General features: G+C 32.1%; 1 protein-coding gene across 1 annotated transcript in view; it reads right to left on the reverse strand.

Moving 5' to 3' along the window:
* Window positions 1–22863, reverse strand: part of LOC129234139 (U2 snRNP-associated SURP motif-containing protein-like) — a 59360-nt gene that overhangs the window by 24511 nt on the left and 11986 nt on the right. Inside the window, exons 6-11 of the mRNA XM_054868032.1 lie at window positions 18762–18826; window positions 18569–18672; window positions 17992–18080; window positions 13551–13716; window positions 11178–11383; window positions 6083–6126 (exon numbers count right to left, since the gene is read on the reverse strand). Coding sequence (XP_054724007.1) covers window positions 6083–6126; window positions 11178–11383; window positions 13551–13716; window positions 17992–18080; window positions 18569–18672; window positions 18762–18826 — 674 coding nt within the window. The remainder of the gene's footprint in view (window positions 1–6082; window positions 6127–11177; window positions 11384–13550; window positions 13717–17991; window positions 18081–18568; window positions 18673–18761; window positions 18827–22863) is intronic.

Below are 22863 nucleotides of genomic sequence, written 5' to 3' on the forward strand. Positions count from 1 at the left end.
TCATTTTTCAATATTTATCTAACTATTTTATTTATTTTTGACTTTTTTTTGTTTTTCGGGATATTTTTAAGATGCATTAAGCCCTTTTTCATGCTTTTTTCTTCTTTCTCTGACTTTTACTGGGAAAGTAGGCTAAAAACCACTGCCATATTTGTTTTTCTAACCCAAAATTAATAGAAATCGACTATTTAAAACCAGGATGCAGGCAAAAAGTTATTTTTTGTTGTGTAGTGTAATTATAGGATATTACCTTAATTTATTTATTTGTTATGTTTTTCAATACATTATTACTCTCACTTTTGCCAGTGTGCAGCTGCTGAAAGTTGGTGCTCGCACTGTTCAAAACAAGTGCATGACTGCTTGTGTGCAGCTTAGAGAGAATGACGATTGCATAAGCAGACTTTTACATTGAAAATGCATTTTACCCCTTTTTTTTTGCTTAAAAACTAAAACATTATTTATACACGTATGCAATTTATATGTAAATAAACACAGTAAGCTTCAAATGCTGAAAGTTTTCAAAGTATACAATACAATTTTTGCATAAATTTGTCAAGTTGTAGCACAATTTACTACAATATGAACATAACATCTCAAGAAATCAGCATCTGAAGCTAAATAACAATAGAGAATGGTAGTTAATTCTGTTTCTTTCTTTCAGATTTACAGTAAAATGTTGTTAAGTTGAACTAATTGGAACCAGAACTGGTTCAAAATAGTAAAAATCAAAAAAGGAAAAGGAGCAAAAAAGAAAAATAACAATTGAATTGCAATTAACAAGGTCGACTGCAAGGGCGGATCCAGAAAGTTTTCAAGGAGAAGGCGGTTGATTTTTTAACTGACCTCTTATTAGGTATATGATTCTTCATTCTTCGAGAGGGGGCGGAGGTATAGTCAGTTATCTAAAACAACTTAATATAAAGGTTTAGCAAAAGAGGTCTCGAAATTATTCCTTGCCTTTTCTATTTAAAGAGGTATTGCAATATTGCGTTTTAGAACTTCAATTTCGTAATAATTCCTGGGAAATGTTTCGACCCCCCCCCCCCCTCCTCTCTCCTTAAAATCATCGAAAATCATTTAAAATGCGCTTTAAGACTTAAATATTGTAAAATATCTGGGGAAGGCTTTCAAACTTCTTTTTCTAATATCGGCAAGGATCGTTTAAAATCGTTGGAAGGTTGATTCTAACCCTATTCATTTCCCTAATGCCATTAAAATGGGCCTACACTTGCATCTTAGGACTTCAATTCGGAAAAATTGCCGGTGCAGGGTCCCTCAAGGGAGGGGCGATCACCCGCATCGCCCCTCCCTTGTATCCGTCCTTGGTCGACTGTTATTTCTTATTCTGGCAATATAGCATCACTAGCCTCTTAAAGAGAAAGGGATGGTTAACTTTGAAGAAAATCTTGGTAAAGGAAAATCTTAATTAAGGGGGAACATGGGGATGAAACAAATATAACTTATTACAGAAATTCGCAAATCTCCTCAATATATATACAGGGTTCATACTATGTTTGGATAAAAAAATTCCATAACTTTCCAAGATTTTTTCATGACTTCATAAAAATTTTCATAACCTTGTTACATGAAAAGAATAGTTAATAATAAATAATTTAATTTCAAATTTGCCAATTTTTGGAAATGAGCATTATTTCTATGTGAATGCCACCATTACATCAAAGCAGTTACTTTTGAATGAAAAAAATATCAGTGTACACCTAAAAAACTAAAATATTCCTATTTGTCTTCACCATATAAATTTCAGGAAAGAAGTGAATGGAATATCATGACGCTTGAAAGTCTCGTTTTCTTTTTTATAAACAGACAGACTAAAAATGAATGGGAAAAAGGTTGAATAAGTTCTTACTAAGTTTCAATAAATTTGTTTCAAAGGTCACCTTTTAATGTCAACAACAGTAGATTTAATCATCCTCATAATTTGACAATATTTTGGTTCTTAAAAGTAAAGCCACATTCTTAAGTAAATTCATATTTCTAAAACAGACATTAAAAATAAAAAAAAAATAAAAAATAAAAGTGGTGATCTTTTCATTCAACAGTACTTGGTTACTTATTTGTACATTTTCAAATGCACATAAATTAATATGTTCAGAAATTCCAGAACGTGATTGATTCCTGAGATTGAATGTAGCAATGCGTCACATGAATTAGTTTTGCAGGCTATATGTTGGGGACTATTACTTTTAGAATATTAGAATTCTCTATTTCTGTATTCTATCGCCTGACTAAAGATCTTTATTTTTTTAAACTTTCAAGAAATTCAGATATACTGAAAAATTTAATAATAAAATTTTTACGAGTAATAGAAATGAACTTGGATGCAATTGAATTGCGTTTTTGAGTGGGCGCAGCGAACGTATAAGTTCACTACTACAGAATACAAAATATCAGAAGTGTTCAAGATAATAATAACTTCTGAATGAGTGATGTCTAAGCAATAAAATCACATTGCAAAAAAAGACAAGCAGCTGCTAAAGAAGTGGACGCAACGAAATTTCAAAATTCAGATTTGTTTTTGGGTTTGTTCAAAATTTCCAGCTTTAATAGCTTTTATATGTGCAATACTGTAAATCACTCAAGATTTCTAAAGCTCTTTTAGCTATACTGTTACTTTCTCTTCGCCTAGGACATTTTTCCATGACTTTAAATAAATTTCCATGACTTAGAATGAAAATTTCAATTTTCCATGACTTTTTTCCAGGTCTGAAATTTGCTTATTTTTTTCCATGACTTTCCAGGATTTCCATGACCCGTACGAACCCTGTATATATAAACAAGGTCCGGCTATTAACTTCCAGGACTGATGTAACTGCAAGAGAATGAAAAGCCGGAAGATCGCGCTAATGATTGCATATTGAAGCATGCGCAGTGCAATCGGCGCCATTATGAAGTAAGTGGTTTTCGTGGAAAGGCGCATTAAAACGTAGCTCTCCCATTCTGTTATCACCGTAATGCGAACTTTGCGTACAAACTGCGGCCGACTTGTGTGTGGATCATCATCGATGCTTTTGCATCCATCCCGAAAGCAGTTAAACCATTCAAAAGTTCAAGTGAACTTGTTTCAACATTTCGTATGTTTCTACAGCTGTCTTGCCCAATTTGAAGCAAAATTTCTACGACAGAAATTTGAGAGTTAAGTTTTACTGCGCTTTTCCACGAGAACTACTTACTTTAGGATCACACTGACTGCACTGCATGTGGAAAAAAACTCTTCAATATGCAATCATTAGCGCCATCATCCAGTTTTTCGTTCTTCAACAGTTACGTCAGTCCTTGAAATTAATAGCTGGACCTGGAGAATAACACTAAAATGAATTTAAGTATTTATGAAAAACATATGTACTTTGATTTGTAATATGTTTTACAACATTTTAAATTAAATTGAATCGATCAAACACAGTAGCATCACAATGGGGGGCATTTGTGACAGCTGATACCCTTCTGGGGGATGAAACCTAAAACGTATACCAGAGTTTCAGAAAAATATAAATGCTGCAATATTGATATTCTTTAAATCCTATTTAATCTCTTAAACACAGTACTAAAAGCAAGCAGGGAAGGGGGGCAAGGGCACCACACATTTGCACCACAAGAAACCCAAAATGTATTTAAAAGAATTCAGAAAAATATAAGTACTGAAATATATTTTGAATTAAAATTATTTTATCTAGGGGTGATAGTGGACTCAAATAAAACTTTCTGAAGATAAGTTTGAAAATTTTGAAAACTATTAGAAAGCTTACCCCCCCCCCCCACCAAAAAAATAAAATTAAACAGCAAACAGCAAATTGCTTGCAAACAGTGGGGTAGTCAGAAAAGAATTTCAGAGAGCGATATGATTACATTTGAAAGGATATGAATCAATTTCAAAGAAGGATATGATTAAATTACAGAGGGGGAAGTATTTAGCCTTTGTTCTTTCCTACGGTCAAAAAATTATGGCAAATATAGTACATATACATCTGGTGCAAGTTTTTTTTTTTTTTTTAATAAGATGCGTTCATAATTTATATTTATTATCACTTAAAATTTCATTAAAAAACAAGTTGTTTCTGAAATTCAACAAGTTTTATGTTCAACATAGAACATTAAAAAGGTTTTTTTTCCCCCGCAGTTGCGGGGAGGGGTAACACCAAATTATTGCCCTGAGTGACACCAGACTAGGTACGCCACTGTACATATATTTTTATATACATTCGTGTGTGGGTGTTATAACAACACTAAACAGGGAAAGAGTTATTGCCTTAAACTTTTTGAATTTTAGCTAGCTGAAAAAGATTCTACATCCAAAGAATACTCATACTTTTTAAAGCATAGTAGAAAGAAGCAAGTTACAGAAATAAAACTGAATATAGAACCTAAAACATAAAATAATGAAATTACAGTACAATCAGTTTGCAATAAACAAATACATACAGCATATAACAGTTTTGAAACATGAAAAATTTCATTTTTTGTGTAAAAACTTAATTTTAAATGTAGAATATAGTCATAAATAATTGCAGCTAATAAGCGTAAATTATTAGTCTAATCTGTAAAACTGACAGATGTGCTGATGGAACTACATTATTTTAGACAAAACTAAAATTTTAGAGCAGAAAAGTAAATTTTGAGGCCACTTGGCATAGCATCTGGTTTGATGCAATTGGTGCAGCAGGCACATGCATGAATGAACATCATACATTTCTAAACGTGAATAAGTTTGTTGTAGTACATTTTTACTTACAGAATTTTTATTTTTGTTTACTTTTTTTTAAAAGGAAAACAGAGTTTTGATGTATTTTAATCACTTTTTCACTGAAATAGTCGCCATTTTTTACAATTAAATCTAAAATGAGCTTTTGCCCATATTTTGACCTATATAGTAACTGTAGTTGCTTTTATAGTCACCAATGGCAGCCCTTAAGTCTTACAATGGTGGGTTTATCTTTGTGTGCACAGAATTTAAAGTAACTTTGAATACTTGCACATTCTGATGAACTAGTGCTATTCCAGCAAGAGAATGATCGTTCCGCTTGACAAAAATTGCAACCAAATAATTTGACTAGTTAAACATTTGAACCAGTATAGTGTTCAACAATTTTGCAGATAAAGTGACCTGTGTATCAGTGAAAAAAAAGCACTTACGAATCCTGACAAAAGAAACGTAATTCACTAGAACCCAATTATAAATCACTCAATTTATTTCATTATTAATAACATTTTACCCAAGAGTGACCCCAAACTAACCCTGTGTAATAAATTAAAGCAAGTACTAATGAACAGCCATTTTTTTTCTTTCATGTCTAACTTCTAAACTTACTAAAACTAACCTAAACACAAACAAAACCTAAAAATGCAAAACAATTAATGAAAATTTTCATGCTTTGCCAAAGAACCATTTATTTGGAATCAAAAATAGACTACTTACAAATAATTACATGACGCCTTACACAGTTAGTGTTTTTTTTTTTTTTTTTTTTTTTTTTTGACAAAATCACTTCCAAAAATGCATTTTATGCTTTTTTAGGGTCTAAAATCCATATTACAGGAGTTAAAAGAGTGAGAAATCCTTTTAAATTGTACAAAAAATGCATGAGTCTAGAAACTGTAGGATGGTGAGCAATTTTAATATATTTATAATGCCCCATGGGATAATTACAGTCAGCAGAAAATGAGATTTTCAAAAAAAAAACGAAATGCACCAAAATCAACCTAAAAAACAATTTATAATAACTTGAAATTATTGCCAAACAAAAAAAAATCTTAATAACAGCACAATGCGCGGTTATTTTTTTTTTTTGTTATTATCAATAAAAGGTTTGTCTATCAATAAATAATTTTTTTAATTTTAGCCTCCCAGGCTCCAGATAAGTGGCTCTGTACAGTGCATTAATTTGTATTTACATTCTTTTAAAACACAAACGAAGAACATAAAATATTTCACAAGGATACACACAAGCACGCCTTCTGATTGCTCGAACAGGATAATTTTCACGCAACAGCACAGGATCTTTCTCTCAAAAAGTGAACAAGGAAAGAAGGCAACTGTTATAAAAAAGAGCACTGAAAAAATGTATACCTTTCGGTAGGGATAACCACTTTGACAACTGCATTCGATAAAAGCTGCAGAAGATGTTGACACCGAATAAAGGCAAGAACAGATATCGATTATTATAGAGCAAAAAACACTGCTCTTTACATAAATATTTAAAAACACAAAAAAGTTAATCTGACAATACGAAAAAAGTGTAGGAAATAGTATTAAAAAAATTATGTCAAAAGCTAGTAATCAATTGAAGCAAATGATTGTTTCAGAACCCATACAATAGTAATTATATTTTGCAATATTTCATTTAATCCCAGGGAAAATATTACAAAAAAAAAACTATTTTTATTAAAACTGATATTTACAAGGAATTTTACCTTTTTTAAAATTTATTTAAAGGTGTAGATCGATTATTTAAAGAATATTGCATCAAAATTCAGTATATTTCCCCTCAGTATCATATTTCTTACAGAGAAATTAAATTAAGAGGAAAAAAAATTATTAAAAAATTCCCAAATGTTTTAGTATTATTTAAAATATGCTTCAAATAGAAATTATTAGACTACTTATTAGTCACACTGAAAATTGATATTCTCTTGTAGATCTCAAGTTCTTTTTTTTTTCAAAAATGATAAATATGTATCATATTCCTCAATTTTCGATGGAGAACAACATTATTTGTTGGATTTACGAAATTATCATTAAAAAATTCCTTGTTTGAGAAGAAGATGAAGTAAATATAAACAAACTTTAGATACATTTTTCTATTTCATAATAAAAAAAAAATGTCTTGAGAAAAAAAACTTAATTTTAGTATACAATTTTATAACTCTACAAGTCCACTATGACACTATTTATTAATCAAAGAATTGGTATCACCCACTAATATTTCTTCCACTAATAATTTATGGGGTTGCATTAAAATTATACCTCTATGAATCAGAAATAATCAAATAAGGTCTAAAAAGTCTTAGATTAATGAGGTTTGTATTTTCACCTCTCACCAGCTTTAATTCCCACCAAATGTTAATTTAAAATATGGTAAAACCTTGACACATCATCACTCAAAATGTTTTTCTCACAGGTAATTTTTATGTAAAAAGATAAAATTTAGGGTACGAATAGCTGAAAAGATTTTTACCATATAGAATCTCTTTTCATTTTAGTTAAAAGCATTTGTTGGAATAGATCAAATTAGCAGACTACTATCCAGAAATTTTAATGACTTTTTTTTAATTAAATACTAAAGGATATCAATTGAATTTCAGCAGAAAACAATTTTAAGTAGAGCGACCTTTCACTTATCTGTCTTTTGTTTGCAATTTCAACTATTGGTCTAAGAAAACAATAATGACCACTACTCACATATATGCCAGGAACATATTACTCAAAAAATTGAATAGAAAATTAAAGAATTCTACACAATAAAATATTTGTGGTGTCTTTGAAGATAATTGAAAAGAGTCTTAGACTGTCTGTCTCATGAAAAATGAAGGTAAGGGGAGAAAATTATGTTCACTTAACGTTGCTACAAGACTCATAAGGAATCTGGGGCTGAGGGATGTGTAGATAGGTCGTTGTTTCGTTCTGGAGTTCTTAAATTCCCTCAAGTTTATTTCAAATCTTAGTTGTAACCAGTAACATTGTAAAGTCAGTTTCGAGTTTTCTCTTTTGTTTGTTGATTATCATTCCTAGTTTTTTTTGGCTGCAGTAAAAATCATTCAAGTTAAGTAGATTGATTTTTTACTTTTCTTTCGATTACATTGTCAAAACGAAAATCCCCTAATGTTGCGGATAAGTTGAATTGAAGAAGAATAAAGATGTGTGAAGGCGCAAAAATGTAATTTCTGTTATTTTTTTAATTATTAACTTTTATTTAATCCGATGCTCGTATCAATTTGAAATTGGGTTTCATACACGAAAATTAGCTTTAATTTTAATGTTTTAGGAGACTTTTAGGATAAAATAAGATTGTTTCTATATATATCGAAATTTCTATACAGTCGAACACCTCTATAGTGATTCCTCGGTTGTAGCGAACCTTTTAATTGGTACGAACTGACGCCCTATGTCATTAATACAATTCCATATGCTTATAACGATCCAGAAACACAAAAAAAATCGGCTATAACGATCTTAAAATGTCTGAATTTTCAAGTTCTTTTTTGCACATGCCCCAATGACATTCTTTAGCAATTGTTCTTTAAGCGAACTCCATCTTCTACAATGCTGACCCCTTTTTCTAGGAAATCCCCAGTCCAAACCACATTCCTCCTCAAGAACAGCTGCTTCTTCAGGGGGTGGGGGGGGGGGGCGAGCCGGTTTTCAAGCCCCCTCAATTTTCTCAATTGGTTTTAGTCAGAGGACGAGATTATTGGTCACTAGTGCGTTTGCTCTAATTTTTAGTTTCCTTTCCACTGTAGATAATCGTGTGAACTAGGTAGAAATGATCATGGCCAGTGTAAATAAACGCAAAGCATTTTCTGTTGAAGAAAAAGTGCAATTAATTTGCAAATTAGAAAGTGGCGAAACCCAATCCTCACTTTGCAAAAAATTTTCGCTCTCAAAATCTACTGTAGCCACTATTTGGAAGAACCGTGATGCAATTGTTTCTGCCTATGAAAGAAACATAAAGGGCTGTAAAAAAATGCAAAAAGCAGAAAGGCAAATGAATTTGCCGAACATTTTAATGAAAAAGGTTTTGTCTGTTCTAACGGGTGGTTGGATAGACTGAAGAAACGGCACAACATAGCGAGTGGAAAAGTTGTGGATGAAGCTGCAAGTGTGTGCTCTTCTGATGTGAAGGATTGGATGCAAAATGTTCAGCCGAACATCATTCGAGATTACGACGAAAAGGATATTTTTAACGCCGATGAAGCGGGCTTATTTTATAAGCTGACTCCAAATCAAACATTGAAGTTAAAAGGTGAAAAATGTGTCGGCGGAAAACACTCCAACATAAGGATAACCATTCTTGTTTGTGCTAAAATGACTGGCTCTGAAAAACGAAAGTTGATGCTTATTGGACAATCGAATAAACCCAGGTGCTTTAAGAACGTGAAGAAACTCCCTGTAGTTTATAAATCAAACAAAAAATCTTGGATGACTGCTGACTTGTTCCAGGAGTATCTCCAACAATGGGATAAGGAGCTGTCCCAAGGGAAAAGAAAAATTGTTGTGCTGATAGATAATTGTTCAGCACATGTTGAACCAAGGAACTTACAATGGATTAAAGTAGTTTTTCTCCCTCCCAACACTACTTCAGTAATGTAACCGATGGACCAGGGAGTATTCGTAGCCTTAAATGTCATTACAGAAAACAGCTAATCTTGCGCATTTTAAAATGTTACGATAACAACAAGGACTGTGACATTTCCCTCCTTGATGCCATTGTTTTGGTTGAAAAATCTTGGAGGATGGTATCTGACTCAACTATCAGAAATTGTTTTCGTCATGCTGGACTTAGAAAAACGCAACAGAATGACGATAAAGGCAATGATGAAGACGATGATGATGACAACATTCCCATTTCCAAGTGGCTGGAAAAACACAGAGTGCACGTATTTCCTCAAAGTGAAATTGAACATTTCGAATCTTGTGATCACGACGTTGCTACTACTGGTGAAGTTAGTGACAGTAATATCGTATCAGAAGTAAGCGAAAAGATGAACTTGACTTTAGATATGGATGACGATTCTTCGGACACTGATGAAGGAACAAAAGATGCAAATCCAGGACCGTCCATTTCCGCTGCAAAAGCAGCTGTAAATATTTTGAACAATTTTTTTGCGACTGAAAACATTGACAAACATATTGTGGATTCTTTTGCAGTAGTTGAGAAAAAAATTAATGATGTGTATATAAAATCTAAAAGTTTTCAACCGAAAATAACGTCTTTCTTCCATGCTACTGATAAATAAAAAAAAGGTAAAATTTTAATTTGCTTATTATTGAGTAAAATATACATAGTTACTAGTTATTTCTAAAACTTCATTTTATTACCCTAACTATTAATGAAGTCATTGTGCAAGTATGATGTTTATTATTGTAAAATATTACCAAATTTTGACTTTTTTTTTGGAAAATCGGATGTAACGAACCCCCGGTTATAGCGATCTCTCAAGTCGGTCCGTTGAGGGTTCGTTATAGCGGGGTTTGACTGTATATCGAATTTTTTTCCGACAATTTGCTACTTCGATATATGGAGGTCTGACTGTATATTATGGTACAGCTGCAACTGCACTCGTCAATGGTCATCAAGGAAGAATCAGATTTGAGAGTGTTGACAAGACTTTGAAATTGGATTCTGATGATGAAATTAAAAATTTGCATGACAAAAGCCTAACTTTCAACAAAACAATTGTTTTCAAGACTCATGAATAATGGAAGCGTTTTGATATTTTATTATTTATGTGGGTTTTTGGGGCAACATGTGGGATATTCTATAAATATAGCACCACTATTGTGGTATGGAAAATAGTCCAAAAACAATGTTAGTATTCCTTAGAATGTGTAACATTTTACTAGATAAAATTATTCTTTAATTAATAATTTAAATTTCATTTCACTTTATAATAATGAAACAAATAAAAATAAATAATTATAGAAAACTGAAAAATGAGTCTGCGTCTGTCTAGGACTAAATTAATGTCAGACATTTAAAAGACTAGCAGACCAATGAAAAGCCAAAATTAACACATTTTGAGAGCATGTGAACGAAATTCGCAAGGTCCAAAGACACCAAGTGCTAAAAAGAAATATAATGCATGATTCAGGTAATAAAAAACTCTGAATTTTGTTGAAATTACTTTGTTTCCACAGAAACTATTTTGTTTTGAACAGCTTTGCTAAGCTAAACTTACTTACTTACTTAGCTTACTTACTTAAGCTAAACTTCTCTCCTTCCTTCTAAAAAAAAAACTTGATTCTTTCTTCATAACATTGTAGGGAATTCATGAGCTGAGGATTAAGCACCGAATAATTTCAGTTTATTTAGACCTTTGCATTATGTTACTGGTTGTATTAGAACAGTAAAACATTTTCCTTCCCAAGGGTGAATGAGTGATAGGTTTGCCAAAGTTTTACCAAATGATTTTCACAAGACATGCAAGCATTCATAAGCAACTACCTTCTCGAAGGACTCTCTTGTCTCAGGCTCCCCAGGCCAAAGCTTGTGCCTGTCCTTCTTATCCAGTTGGGCATTAAACGGGAGACCAGATGGGGGAGGGGGGAGTGTTAATTCCATCATGGCAGGAGGGATGTAGATAGGATGAGGAGGAATGGGTACTGCTTTTCCCCAACCTAGTTTCATTTCAAAACTCATTACATCTTTGCCTGAAAGTAAAATAATCAGTAAATGAATACTGTCAATAATGATAACAAAACATTTAAAGCTTCATATTAGTTTAGCTGCACAGCTAGATGATACATGTAGAAATCTACACTGATGCATCTTCAATTTAACAAGCAAAAATCTAATGTAACAAAATCTGATGTAAAAAAAATAGTAGTCGATACATCTTTAAATAAATTTCATTAATCATAAATTCAATTTTACTTTTAAACACATTCAATAGTTTTGTTCTCCCCTTTTTTTTTAGTATTTTCAGCAGTCAGATCCTAATAAATACCAAAACTATGTATCTGTAGTTTGGCAGAGTACAACACAAACTCAAGCACATAAATAGACAGAGGCATGTAAAAGATTTTGGATGTGCCAAAGTGAAATTTAATCCCTTGAAAAAGACAATGGATACTTTCATACTTTGAAAAAAAACTCAGCTATATCTCCGATAGCAGTACAACTTCATTTAAAATTTCTTTAATTCAACAATACATTTTTAGATCAGCCAAACCATATTGCATTTTGTGGAAGCCTTTCTGCATTTTAACTATATCTTCCGTCTTTTCGCTTGGAAGATGAAATTGTCGGCATTTTCAATCTAAATTTAGAAATAATTGTTATCTTTCCAGTTTCACTTCCTTCAACTTCTTTCATACTTCCAGTTGTTTCAAAAGCCAAGAAGGCTCACTTTCATTGTGAAACAATGACCTCATGGTGGAGTGACCTTAGTGAGCTTAGTACCAATAAAACGTAAAGTTCCACATAGAATTTTTTTTTTCCTTTATTAGCCAAAAAATATAGATAACGTCTACAAAATTGAATCAAAACTCTTCGAATCCAGGCTTTTGTAATTAAAACCAGGGCCGTCCCGACGGGGGGGGGGGGGGGCGATCGCCCCGGGCGCTATATTAATGAGGGGTCGCCGCAAGGCACCCCTCGTTTCGACGGAACACAACGACATTCACACGAAAACGATATTTTCAAGAGGGGCGCTTTGCGGCGCCTCTCATCGTATAAAATGCCCCGATTGTATAAAATTAGGGGTGCCTTGCGGTGCCCTTTCATTTCGTGTATCATAGACACACAAAATAGGGAATCATTGCAATGATTCTCTATTTTTTCCTAGGGCATGAAATTATTCCTCTCTCTCTAAATCTCCAAAACATTCGTTTCCTTTGTATCATTGAAGTAGATACAATTTTTGGGAATATAACTGTTTAGAATCAAACAAAAGGTACTTCTCCTTTGTCTAGGAGCTACCAAATTTGCTTGAATTCTGCCCGCCCCTGAGTGCAGTGACGTAACCATAAAAAAGTTTTAAGAGGACACGTTCAAAAAAAAAAAAAATCTTTTTGGTCAGAAAGGGAAAAAGGTCAAAAGTTGTTCGGTTAAAATTTTGAGCATTTAGTTCTAAAAACGCAATTTTAGCCTTTAAAATGTGATTATAGGCCATGTTTATTGAAGTTACGGTAAGGGCTCAGAGAAGTTTTCCAATCGATTATTTTTTTAGATAGATTAAAATCAATTCCTTCTCCCCCTGCAAGTTGTAAATTGAAGTTTCAAAAACGCAACTTTAAACAAACTTTGAAGATTTTATGGATAGGAGGATATGGAGCATTTTAAAGGAAAATTGTTCAAAATTATGGTTCAAAAAATTTAAGCATTCAGGGGCTGTTCAACTTAATTTTTTTCTAAGTGTCATTTAAAAAATCCATTGTTTGTGATATTAAAGAAAGGCGGCATGGGGACCCTTGCACGAATATTTTTCTCAAACTCAAGTTTTAAAATGCAATTTGTAAGGCCATATTTTGTAACATTAGGGACGGTGATTTTTCGAAATTAGAGCTCCAAAAACGCCATTCAGAGCGATTTTCAATGTTGTTGAGTATTTGTGAGCTTCTTCCTAAAACTTACAAGTATGATGCAAAAGATTGTTGTTCTGCTCATTAATATATAAAAAAAATAAGTATCTATTATGCATTGATGTTATAACTATCTTGATTTTTCATTGTGTATAGGGAGGGGATTTCGCCAGGAAACTTTCGCCCCAGGCGCCGTCTGCTCTTCGGACGGCCCGGATTAAAAGCCATTGTTCTCTTTCTTAAATAGCACAATCACACTTAGGTTCACTAAATTGAGTTATTATAAAAATAGTACCATTTAAATTTTTCATTGCTCTTTCGCCATCTTTCCTATTCATAAAAGCAACAAAACCACAATTTCGGCCTCTGGCACGTTCCTCATCGGATCGAGGCCACATTATCTTAACGCTGGCAAGTGGTCCGAACCTGCCGAACACTTCACAGAGCTGCTGTTCAGTCATCTGAAACACAATGGAATAAAATCTCAATTAATTTTTCAATTTTAAATATATCAATAAATATAACATATTTGCCATGTATAGCATAGGGAAATGCCGATAAAATGGAAGTAATCAGTGATTGCCCGCTATGCTGATTTTTCATAATCGGCTGGGAAAATATTTTTTAGTTACACTTTATTAATTTTAAAACTTTTAAAGCAGGTTCTAATTGAGCAAGAAACCAAGATATACAAATTTATAAAAAATACCTGAATGTAATTTTCAACAACGTAAATATAAAATTTGTGTGAAACTCAGGGGTCATAACGCATATTTGACGGTCAAAAAGTTGGAAAAGTAGGATATTTTTGCAAAAAAGTAGGAAAAGTAGGAAAATGTAGGACCAGTATTTTAATGCAAAAATAGGAAAATTTCAAAACAATTAAAAAGTAATTGAACAATACTTTTAATGAAAAACGTCCTTTCATATTTTTAACTTGCCAGTACATATCTTACATGCAAAATATATAAATAAATGAACAAACAAACAAAATTCAAACATAATTATACTTAACTGGAGTACTATATACACTTCTTTTAGGTCAACTCAACTTCTTATTCGAGTTATTAAAAATTACATTTCTTTGAAGTTTTTTTTTTTTTTTTTCAAAATATTGGTAAGCATGAAATCAAAAAATGTGTACAATACTGATGTAGAAGCAATATTAGATTGTTGACTGCAAAAACTTCAAACTATAAGTAAAACTTACAACTTTTTAGAGCTGTTGGTGCATAAAGCTTTGTTTATTATAGTTTTACCATTTTTTTAAATTTTAATAAAACATCATTCATAAGCATGGAATCAAAAGCTATGTACAATACGTATGTCGAAGCAATATTAGATTGTTGACCTCGGAAACTTGTAACGTTTTAGAGCTGTTAGTACATAAGGCTTTGCTATTTTAATTTATTATTTTTAAAGGCCACATCCTTAGTTATATGCCGTATCCTAAAGCTCAGTTACATTTCCTCTAAAATTATTCTTTTAAATGAAAATTTTATTAATTTTAAATTGTAAATTTCCTTTTTTAAATACAGTCGACCAATGCGATCCGACTTACGCGAAATGGCTATAACGCGATTTTTTCACCAGTAAAGAATTTTAAACCTAACGCGAATTCCTGGCGTAGCACGAAAATTTTTGGAAAAGAATTGTGGTGTGTAAATATCGGCTTTGTTATTGGCTACTAAATTTTTCTTTTTCATCCCTTTAGCATCACTGAGAACGGAATTTCCTACACCATTGCTTATAAAAATAACAACTCCTCATTTTTGTTCATTATTTTCATTCTAAATGTGAAAGTTGATAAAATATAATGACACCTAAGAGCGCTGTTTCATCTAAAGTTTGTGAAGATAGAAAGAAAAAGAGAAAGTTTCTGACAAATGAAGAAAAGCTAAAAATTATATGCTTGAAATATGATGAAAATAAAATGCCTCAAAGACAGCACGACAATTAGGTATGAGTAAATCTTCCATTTGTACAATTAAAAGCGAAAAACAGGAAATCCGTAAAAGTTTACCGAGTAGTATCTAAGCATAATGCAAAAATGATGAAAATGGAAGAAGCTCTCGTATTGTGAATTTAAGAAATCATTAAGAGGGGTTTCGTCATAGATGGAAACGTTATAAAAGAACTAGTGAAGCAAATGTATTGTGTATTTAAGTCTCCTTCTTCTTCTTACTTATCTCTCTGTTCTAAATCAAATCAGATCCATGAGGTTGTTCGCCTTAATCAACTTCAAGACAGAAGCAGGTCTCCTCCGTAGATCCTCGCATACCAAACCAACACAAAATATCAGATGTTGTGCAGTGGCCTCTTCAGTATGACATTTGGTGCAAACTGGGAAAGTCCTATTACCATGGGAAAATCTGAGGGTTTTTAGATGACCTGTGCTCAGGCGAGTCAAAGCAGTTTGATCTCTCCTGTCACCCTCAAATCCAAGGGAAGCACCAGGACCCTCGCAAAAATACCATGGATGCTCAGGAGGACATCTCCAAGAGCTGTTTATAGTAGTCTTACATCTGGAGTATAGTTCAAGGTACGTCAGAGGATCCCCACTATTCTGTGTCATAGTAGAGTCCTCTTACGCTGGTCCATCCGCAGTATCGTTATATCTCAAATTCACATGAGATGGAGTCCATTGTAAATGGAGATCACAAGAACCGGACAGACTCTTGAGTTTTTTAACAAATCTTATTCCCTTTTGATCTCCAATTTTGCAAGAATTGGATTGAACTGCAGCTGCCTGATAGGATCCATGTCTCTCTATCGAAACGTTGCTCAGCAATATAATCCAGAGCCATGTCAATGGCGATCAATTCAGAGCAGAACATGGAGCAGTAATCAGTATTTCTACATTTAAGAGATATTTCTTCATCTCCAGACTTAACAACAACTCCACTTCCATTGTTCCCTTCAACTCTGCTGCTGTCTGTGTAAATCAGAACAGCCTCAGTAGGAATACTATTAATCACTTCTAAAGCAACCTGTCTTAAGTATTCTGTATGTTGAGTTGTTATTTATGCGGATAAATAACTCTGTATGAAAATAAACCGCAGGCATCTGGTTCAATGGGGTTTCGATGGGTTTTAAAGAATTGAATTCCACAGTAAGTTTTAATACGTTTAACTTCTCAGCACTGCTGAGAGGACTATTCCTTTTCAATCTTTGGTTATTTTGCCATTCACATACAAAGTTTGCAGTAGGATGCTGATCACGGTAACTCATGAGCTTGCTGAAGTATTTTGTAAGGTTAGGGATACTTCTTAACCACAATGGCTGCAAATCAGCCTTATAAAGGACAATATCGGTTGGGGTGCTTTTTCGCAGACCTGTAATTAAACGTGCCGCACTCAGTTGCACCTTTTCTAGCTTTTTAAGATTTGTATCTGATGCGACATGATATATTTGATATCAATATTCAAGAATAGGTCTAATTAAGGCAATATAAGTTGTTTTCAATGTTCTGGCGTCAGCGCCCCAATCGCAACCGGAGATGAACATTAGTATATTAAGTCTCTTTCTAGCTTTAGTTACAATCAAATCAATGTGCTTGTTACACGTTATTTCAGGGTCAAGTACGATTATTTAACAATATATAAGAATAACGGTTTGATCACACAGCATACATCTTAATTTTCTTAAGTTACAATTATCATTACTGGATCTACTGTACATTACAGCTATAGTGCATTTGTTTTTCTTACTACATACTGTACGTACTGTAGTGGCTTATTTTATGTCTTTCTTTCCCATTAATCATTGATTTTTTGCATCATAGCAGTATTTTCTGTGGTATAAAACGTTATGTTTTTAAAAAATAAATAAAAACTCAGTTTTTTTATGTAAGAAACAGTAATGTATAGTTATGAAATGGTTTTTAACAGTTTGAGGTGGTGTTTACAAGTGTCTAAAATAATTGGGTATGTTTATAAAAGTTTTTACACATACCCTTTTCCACAACGCGAAATTTCAACTTGAACGAGTGATCTTGGAACGCATCCCTCGCATAAGTCAGGAGTTGACTGTACTAATATGTAAATTTAACTAAATACTTCTAAAATGCTAGCTAAAAGCATGAAAGTAATTTATTTAAAAAAATAATAATAAAAAAAAGAAGAAGAAACATAATAGTTTGTCCACTGTAATAGGAAATTTGAGTTTATTGTTTCAAAGCAGTTTGCGCATTACCGGTAGAATGATATGAAAAACATTAATTATCCAGTATCGCAGGTTGACAGGCAGTATCTTGAACGTAATACGAACAAATATGTAAAGTTATATATCACTGAGCAAGAACAAATAAGACATGGGTACCCCCCTACAAAATTAAAGGTGCACTACCTTAAATACCACAAAAAAAAAAAAAACAATATATAGGAAGCCCCCCAAAAACAAATACCCCTTAAACCATACCCCCCCCCCCAAAAAAATCAACATTTGAGACTTTGTTCAATACACTAGTAGCAACATTAAAACATTAAATCAAATATACAGTTTTTGCTGCAACACTTCTAGAATAGTATGCAATTATTCAGCTAAATGTATATAATTATTAACTTAATAAAGAAAATGAAAAACCTTTAAATATTGAGTGAATACAATAAAAATAATTATGTCATATATAGCAGGAAAAAAACAAATAGAAAATATTTACAGGACACATAGTTGAAACTATATTTACATGGCTTATATAAAAACAAATATAGAAACATAAGAAAGGGTAAGTCAACCTTTGGGTTCAAATTTCCAAGATAAAGATTCGTAGTGCTTGGATCACCAGTATCGTAGGATCCATAAGACGGATACCTATAATCATCACCTAAAAAGAATTCAGCAAGTATTTTAACATCTTATACAGGTTAAACCACAAAAACTAAATTCAAGCACAAAATTTAGCATTTAGTAAAAACATTTAAAAATTAATTTATAAAAAAAAATCTCTAAATACAATACAGTGGCCGCCGCTTATTTGAATCATATTTGTCCTAAACAGTTTTGATTCCATAAAGCAGCTGATGCAATAAAGTGGCGAATTCAATAAAGCTGGATCTTGTTCTGTTTTTGACAATTTGGTTCATTAAAGCGGTTGATTCAATTAACCACTGATTCAATTTACTGGCGTCCACTTTATTAGTAATCTGTTTTATAGAAACAATGTAAAAAATACTTTCTGATTTATCAATTTTAGTCGCAGCTCACTAAATATGCATGAAATGAACATTTGTAACATAATGAACACTGCAAATGATAAAAACATAAGTAAGAATAAAAACGCCAATAGCATCATAAGTGATATCAATCACATACCTAATCTTATCTGATTTTCAACAGGTTCAACAGGTCGGCCAACTTTTACCTGTTCCTTCACAACATTTTTTAAACGATGCCTTTCCTCCCTTTCTTCCTGAATCCTAAAAAAACAAATAGAAACATAAAATTATTCAAAACAATTATATTTCTGACATTAATATGATAAAGTTAAAAAAAGGGGGGGGCTTACATCCTTAATTCTTCTTTGAATAGTTCAAGATTACTTTTCTTTTTTTCCTTTTCACGTTTTTTGTTCTGAAACCAAAAGTGTAGAACTAAGTAAATTAAAGCATCAATTATACATTTCATTTACTAATCGTTTCCCCTGTTCTAGGTATTAATAAATCATAAAAGTATTCTTTAAAGTTTTATTTCAACATAAAAAGAGTTATTAATTCAACATATTTTGAAACGATTTAAATAATCTCCAGAAAAAAAATTATGTGTTTAAGTTACAAAAAACTTTCTATGTAATTGCAGTAATTCTAAAGCTTTTTCATTAGATCAAACAACCACAAAAAAGCACAGAAATCACCGTTTTATTCACACCAATTCATTATTAGATTTCAATAGGGTTGGCACGTTTTTGCCATAGGTGTAAAAAAACGTTAAAAACTGTCCCCACAAAAATGGGAAAAAATACCTTGTTTATCTGTGGTTTCCTTCTAACTAAAAAAAAAAGAATAAGAAGTAGTCAGTCTTTAAAAAACGATAAAATACAGATTGATTTTGCATTTTTTAAAATGCAGTCATGTTTTTGAAATATTTATTAGCTACTTGAATGTTCAATTGTAGGTTTACATGTTTTTAGTACCTACACATGTATGTGTAAGTGTGTCCTGTATACCATATTACTGTATAAAAGACAACATGACTTACTACATCAAATTGGGAGATTGAAAAATAAATTTTTATTTCATGGATTCCTCTTCATTGTACAAATTTATTTGCAAAACAGATTAGATTTTTATCAGAAATTTGACTCTCAGTATTTTTAATGGATTCAGTAATTTTTGAAGGATTAAAGAAGAAAGACAGAGAAGAAAAAAAGAAGGAAGGGAGGTTGCTGGATGAATTCAACATGTCTTAATTTTATGCATCCGATTAAAATAATTGGGTCTGCAGATGCAAAAATCCATAGATTAACTTGCAAGTGTAGTAAAAAAAAAAAAAAGACAGTGATGAGTTTCTTCACACAATCATGCAATTTCAGTATTTTTCATCCTATTTGGGTCACATGTCTCATATATTTTAATTGATTATCCTCAAAAAACATTTTAAAGTTTTAAATACCAAATACATGTTAAAGAAATATCTCATTAATATTCTAATTTGAAGTCTTAATTGCATTATATACAAAATAATACTGTTCTTAGCAGATTTCTTGAAGTCTAGCCAATATTCCTAGCTTTTGCTAATTTTTCCACTTTTTACCAGTTTTTGCCACTGTCCCGTTTACCAGTTTTTGCCACTGTCCCGTCTAATATACCATTTAGCCGGCAAAATGCCCAACCCTACATTTCAAACACAAATCTTACCCTTTTGTCAATTTAATTGCTAGAGCAATAGCTTTAAAAAATTGAAGTAAACATTTCAGAAACGAAATACAGTCAATTTGTGATAACTCAAAGTTTGATAACTCGAATATTACTAAAACTTGAAGTTTTTATTAAGTCCTAACCCCTTTGTCTTTAACTCCATGCTAATTATTTTCATTATCTCGAAGTTAATTTTCTTTGTATCGAAGTTTTTTCAAAGACGACTTGAAATTTATTTTGAAAGAACGAAGAAAAAAAGAAAGAAAGAAGTGAATATGAGAGAAAAACTAATTCACCTTCACTTGCAATTCCTGCACAATAGACATCTAAAGCAAGAGGAGCACCTGTTGAGCCAATGGTGCGATAAAGAAGTTACACATGCGGAAATGAGTTAGCTTGTTTTCTTTCGTTGTACTGTACTGTTTACACTCAGACATGTTTCTGGGCTACAAATTTGTTTTTAAGCTGTCAAGTCAACTGATTGTACCTTTATTTAAAGGCTGACCTAAGTTGAGATGCGTTCCCCTTCATTCTTTAGTTTGATCATTTGCTGATAAGTTCTTGAGACAGAGTGAGTTCAGGGGTCTGCCCAGGATTTTTCACAGGGTCCGTTTTTTGTGAAAAATCAAATAATTTTGTGAAAAATGAATTAATTTTGTGAAAAATCAAAAAATTTCGCAAAAAAAAAAAAAAAAAAAATTGTTAAAACAAAATTTTAGAATTTAGAGATGGCACAAACTGCATCAATTAAACTTAGAGCTGAGTGTTTTCCTCTTCTATGACGAGAAAATCATTCTGGATTTTTTTTCTGATATTTGGCGGAGGGGGGGGGGGGCATCGCTCATTCAAGTATCAATATTTATCTACAATTCTGCATTATGTTAAATTATACTAGATATATTTCTGTACAGTATTTAAAATAATAGTAAAAAAAATATAAATGAATAAAACAAAATTCAGAATAGAGTTCAGCATTCAACTTTTTGACCCAAGACACTCTTAAAAAGCACAGAATTTCGTTTAAAACTTATAAATTCCGTGATTTTAACAAAAACAGAAAGATATTTCAATTGTTTACCTCTTAACAAAGCGTAATCATCAAAAATTCGAAAAATCGGATTCCCATAGCGGATGCAAAGAGATCGCAATTCTCAAAGTGAAGGCATCAAAACTATAAAAACGGCTTGTAAAAGAAATATTTTTGATAAAATTATTTTAAAATTGCATTTTAGAGTCCTATGATAACATATCATTAATATCTGTGGACACAGTTGACCCCCCCCCCAAAAAAAAATAATAATAATAAAATAAAATAAACCATCTATTCAGCATTTTTATTTTTGACTCATTACAAAAAATGGAATTTTGCTTTAAAAACTTGAAATGAGAGTTAAATAAAGAGACTTTTCATTTATTTGAATCCTAATAAAGCGAAGTTAGCTTGAAAAAAGAACAAAATATGATTCTCATATCGGATGCTAAAAGACTGCATTTTTCAAAATATAGACATCTAAAGAAAAAAAACGGTAATTAAAAGAGTTTATTTAAAGTTAATCATCCTTGTTAGCATCGAAAAATCAAAACCCATATAATTTTCTCCCAAAGTAACAATCAAACATCGCACTGCACCATAAAAACGCAAATATTGACAAGCCCACAAAATGATGAGAATATTTTCTAATCAAGTCATTATTAAAGGTTCAACGCCAGACGCTAAGTGGTGATAGTTTTGAAGTTGGTAACCCTATCTGAAGCGATCATATTTTTTCCTCACCCTTACTATCCCTTTGCAGTTCTAAGTTCATTTCGCAGATATATATTATTATTGTTTATTAAATCATGAGTGGGAAGGGGGGAATGCTTACCAATGCCCTTTCAAAAAAGTTTACAACAACACTGCTGCTAATTAGCTGTGATAAAACAAACAACCATTATATTTATTTGGCAGTAGCAATTATTTATCGCTTGCAGGAGCACCTCAAGAGTGCCGATTTTTTCTTTTTTTCAAAATTAGCTGATTTTGTATAAGCTGATCCCTCTAATTTGACTTAAAAAAAGGTTCCAAAAATTATCGGTTTATACACAGAAATATGCGTTTTTTTTGCTTTCAGATTTGCTCTTTCAATAAACAATTTGTGACAGATCCGATCTTGTTTATCAGAATTTTGTGAAGGGTCCGTTTTGTTTGATTGGGATTTTGTGAAAGGTCCGTTTTGTTTGATCGGGATTTTGTGAAAGGTCCGTTTTGTTTGATCGGGATTTTGTGAAAGGTCCGTTTTGGTTGATCGGATTTTTGTGAAGGGTCCGTTAACGGACCCAAATATCCTCTGGCCAGACCCCTGGAGTTTTCTTTACTATTAAAGATGTCTAAGCAAATACACTTTGTCAATGATATTAAAAGAAAAAGAGAAACTACTAAAGTACTAGAATCTATGAATCCGAATTTGAAACGAATGAAGAAGTGCACCTTTACTGAAGTAGATTCAGCTCTATTCAAGTGGTTCCAGCAGTATCGAAATCAAAACCATGCTTCTGATTTTTTTTCTCTTAATATTTTTGATTCAATTGTGCATATTGTGCTTAAAAACTTTTAAGTTCCGTAATTTTGTCTCTTATGTGTACATATTAAAATATTTGATGGTTTTTAATATCAGGGTTCATACTCACTTTGGATAAAAAAAAATTCCACGACTTTTCCAAGACTTCTTCACGACTTCATAAAAATTTTCATGACCTTGTTGCACGATAGATAAT

This window comes from Uloborus diversus, chromosome 1 (assembly GCF_026930045.1).
Source record: "Uloborus diversus isolate 005 chromosome 1, Udiv.v.3.1, whole genome shotgun sequence".
Classification (NCBI taxonomy): domain Eukaryota; kingdom Metazoa; phylum Arthropoda; class Arachnida; order Araneae; family Uloboridae; genus Uloborus; species Uloborus diversus.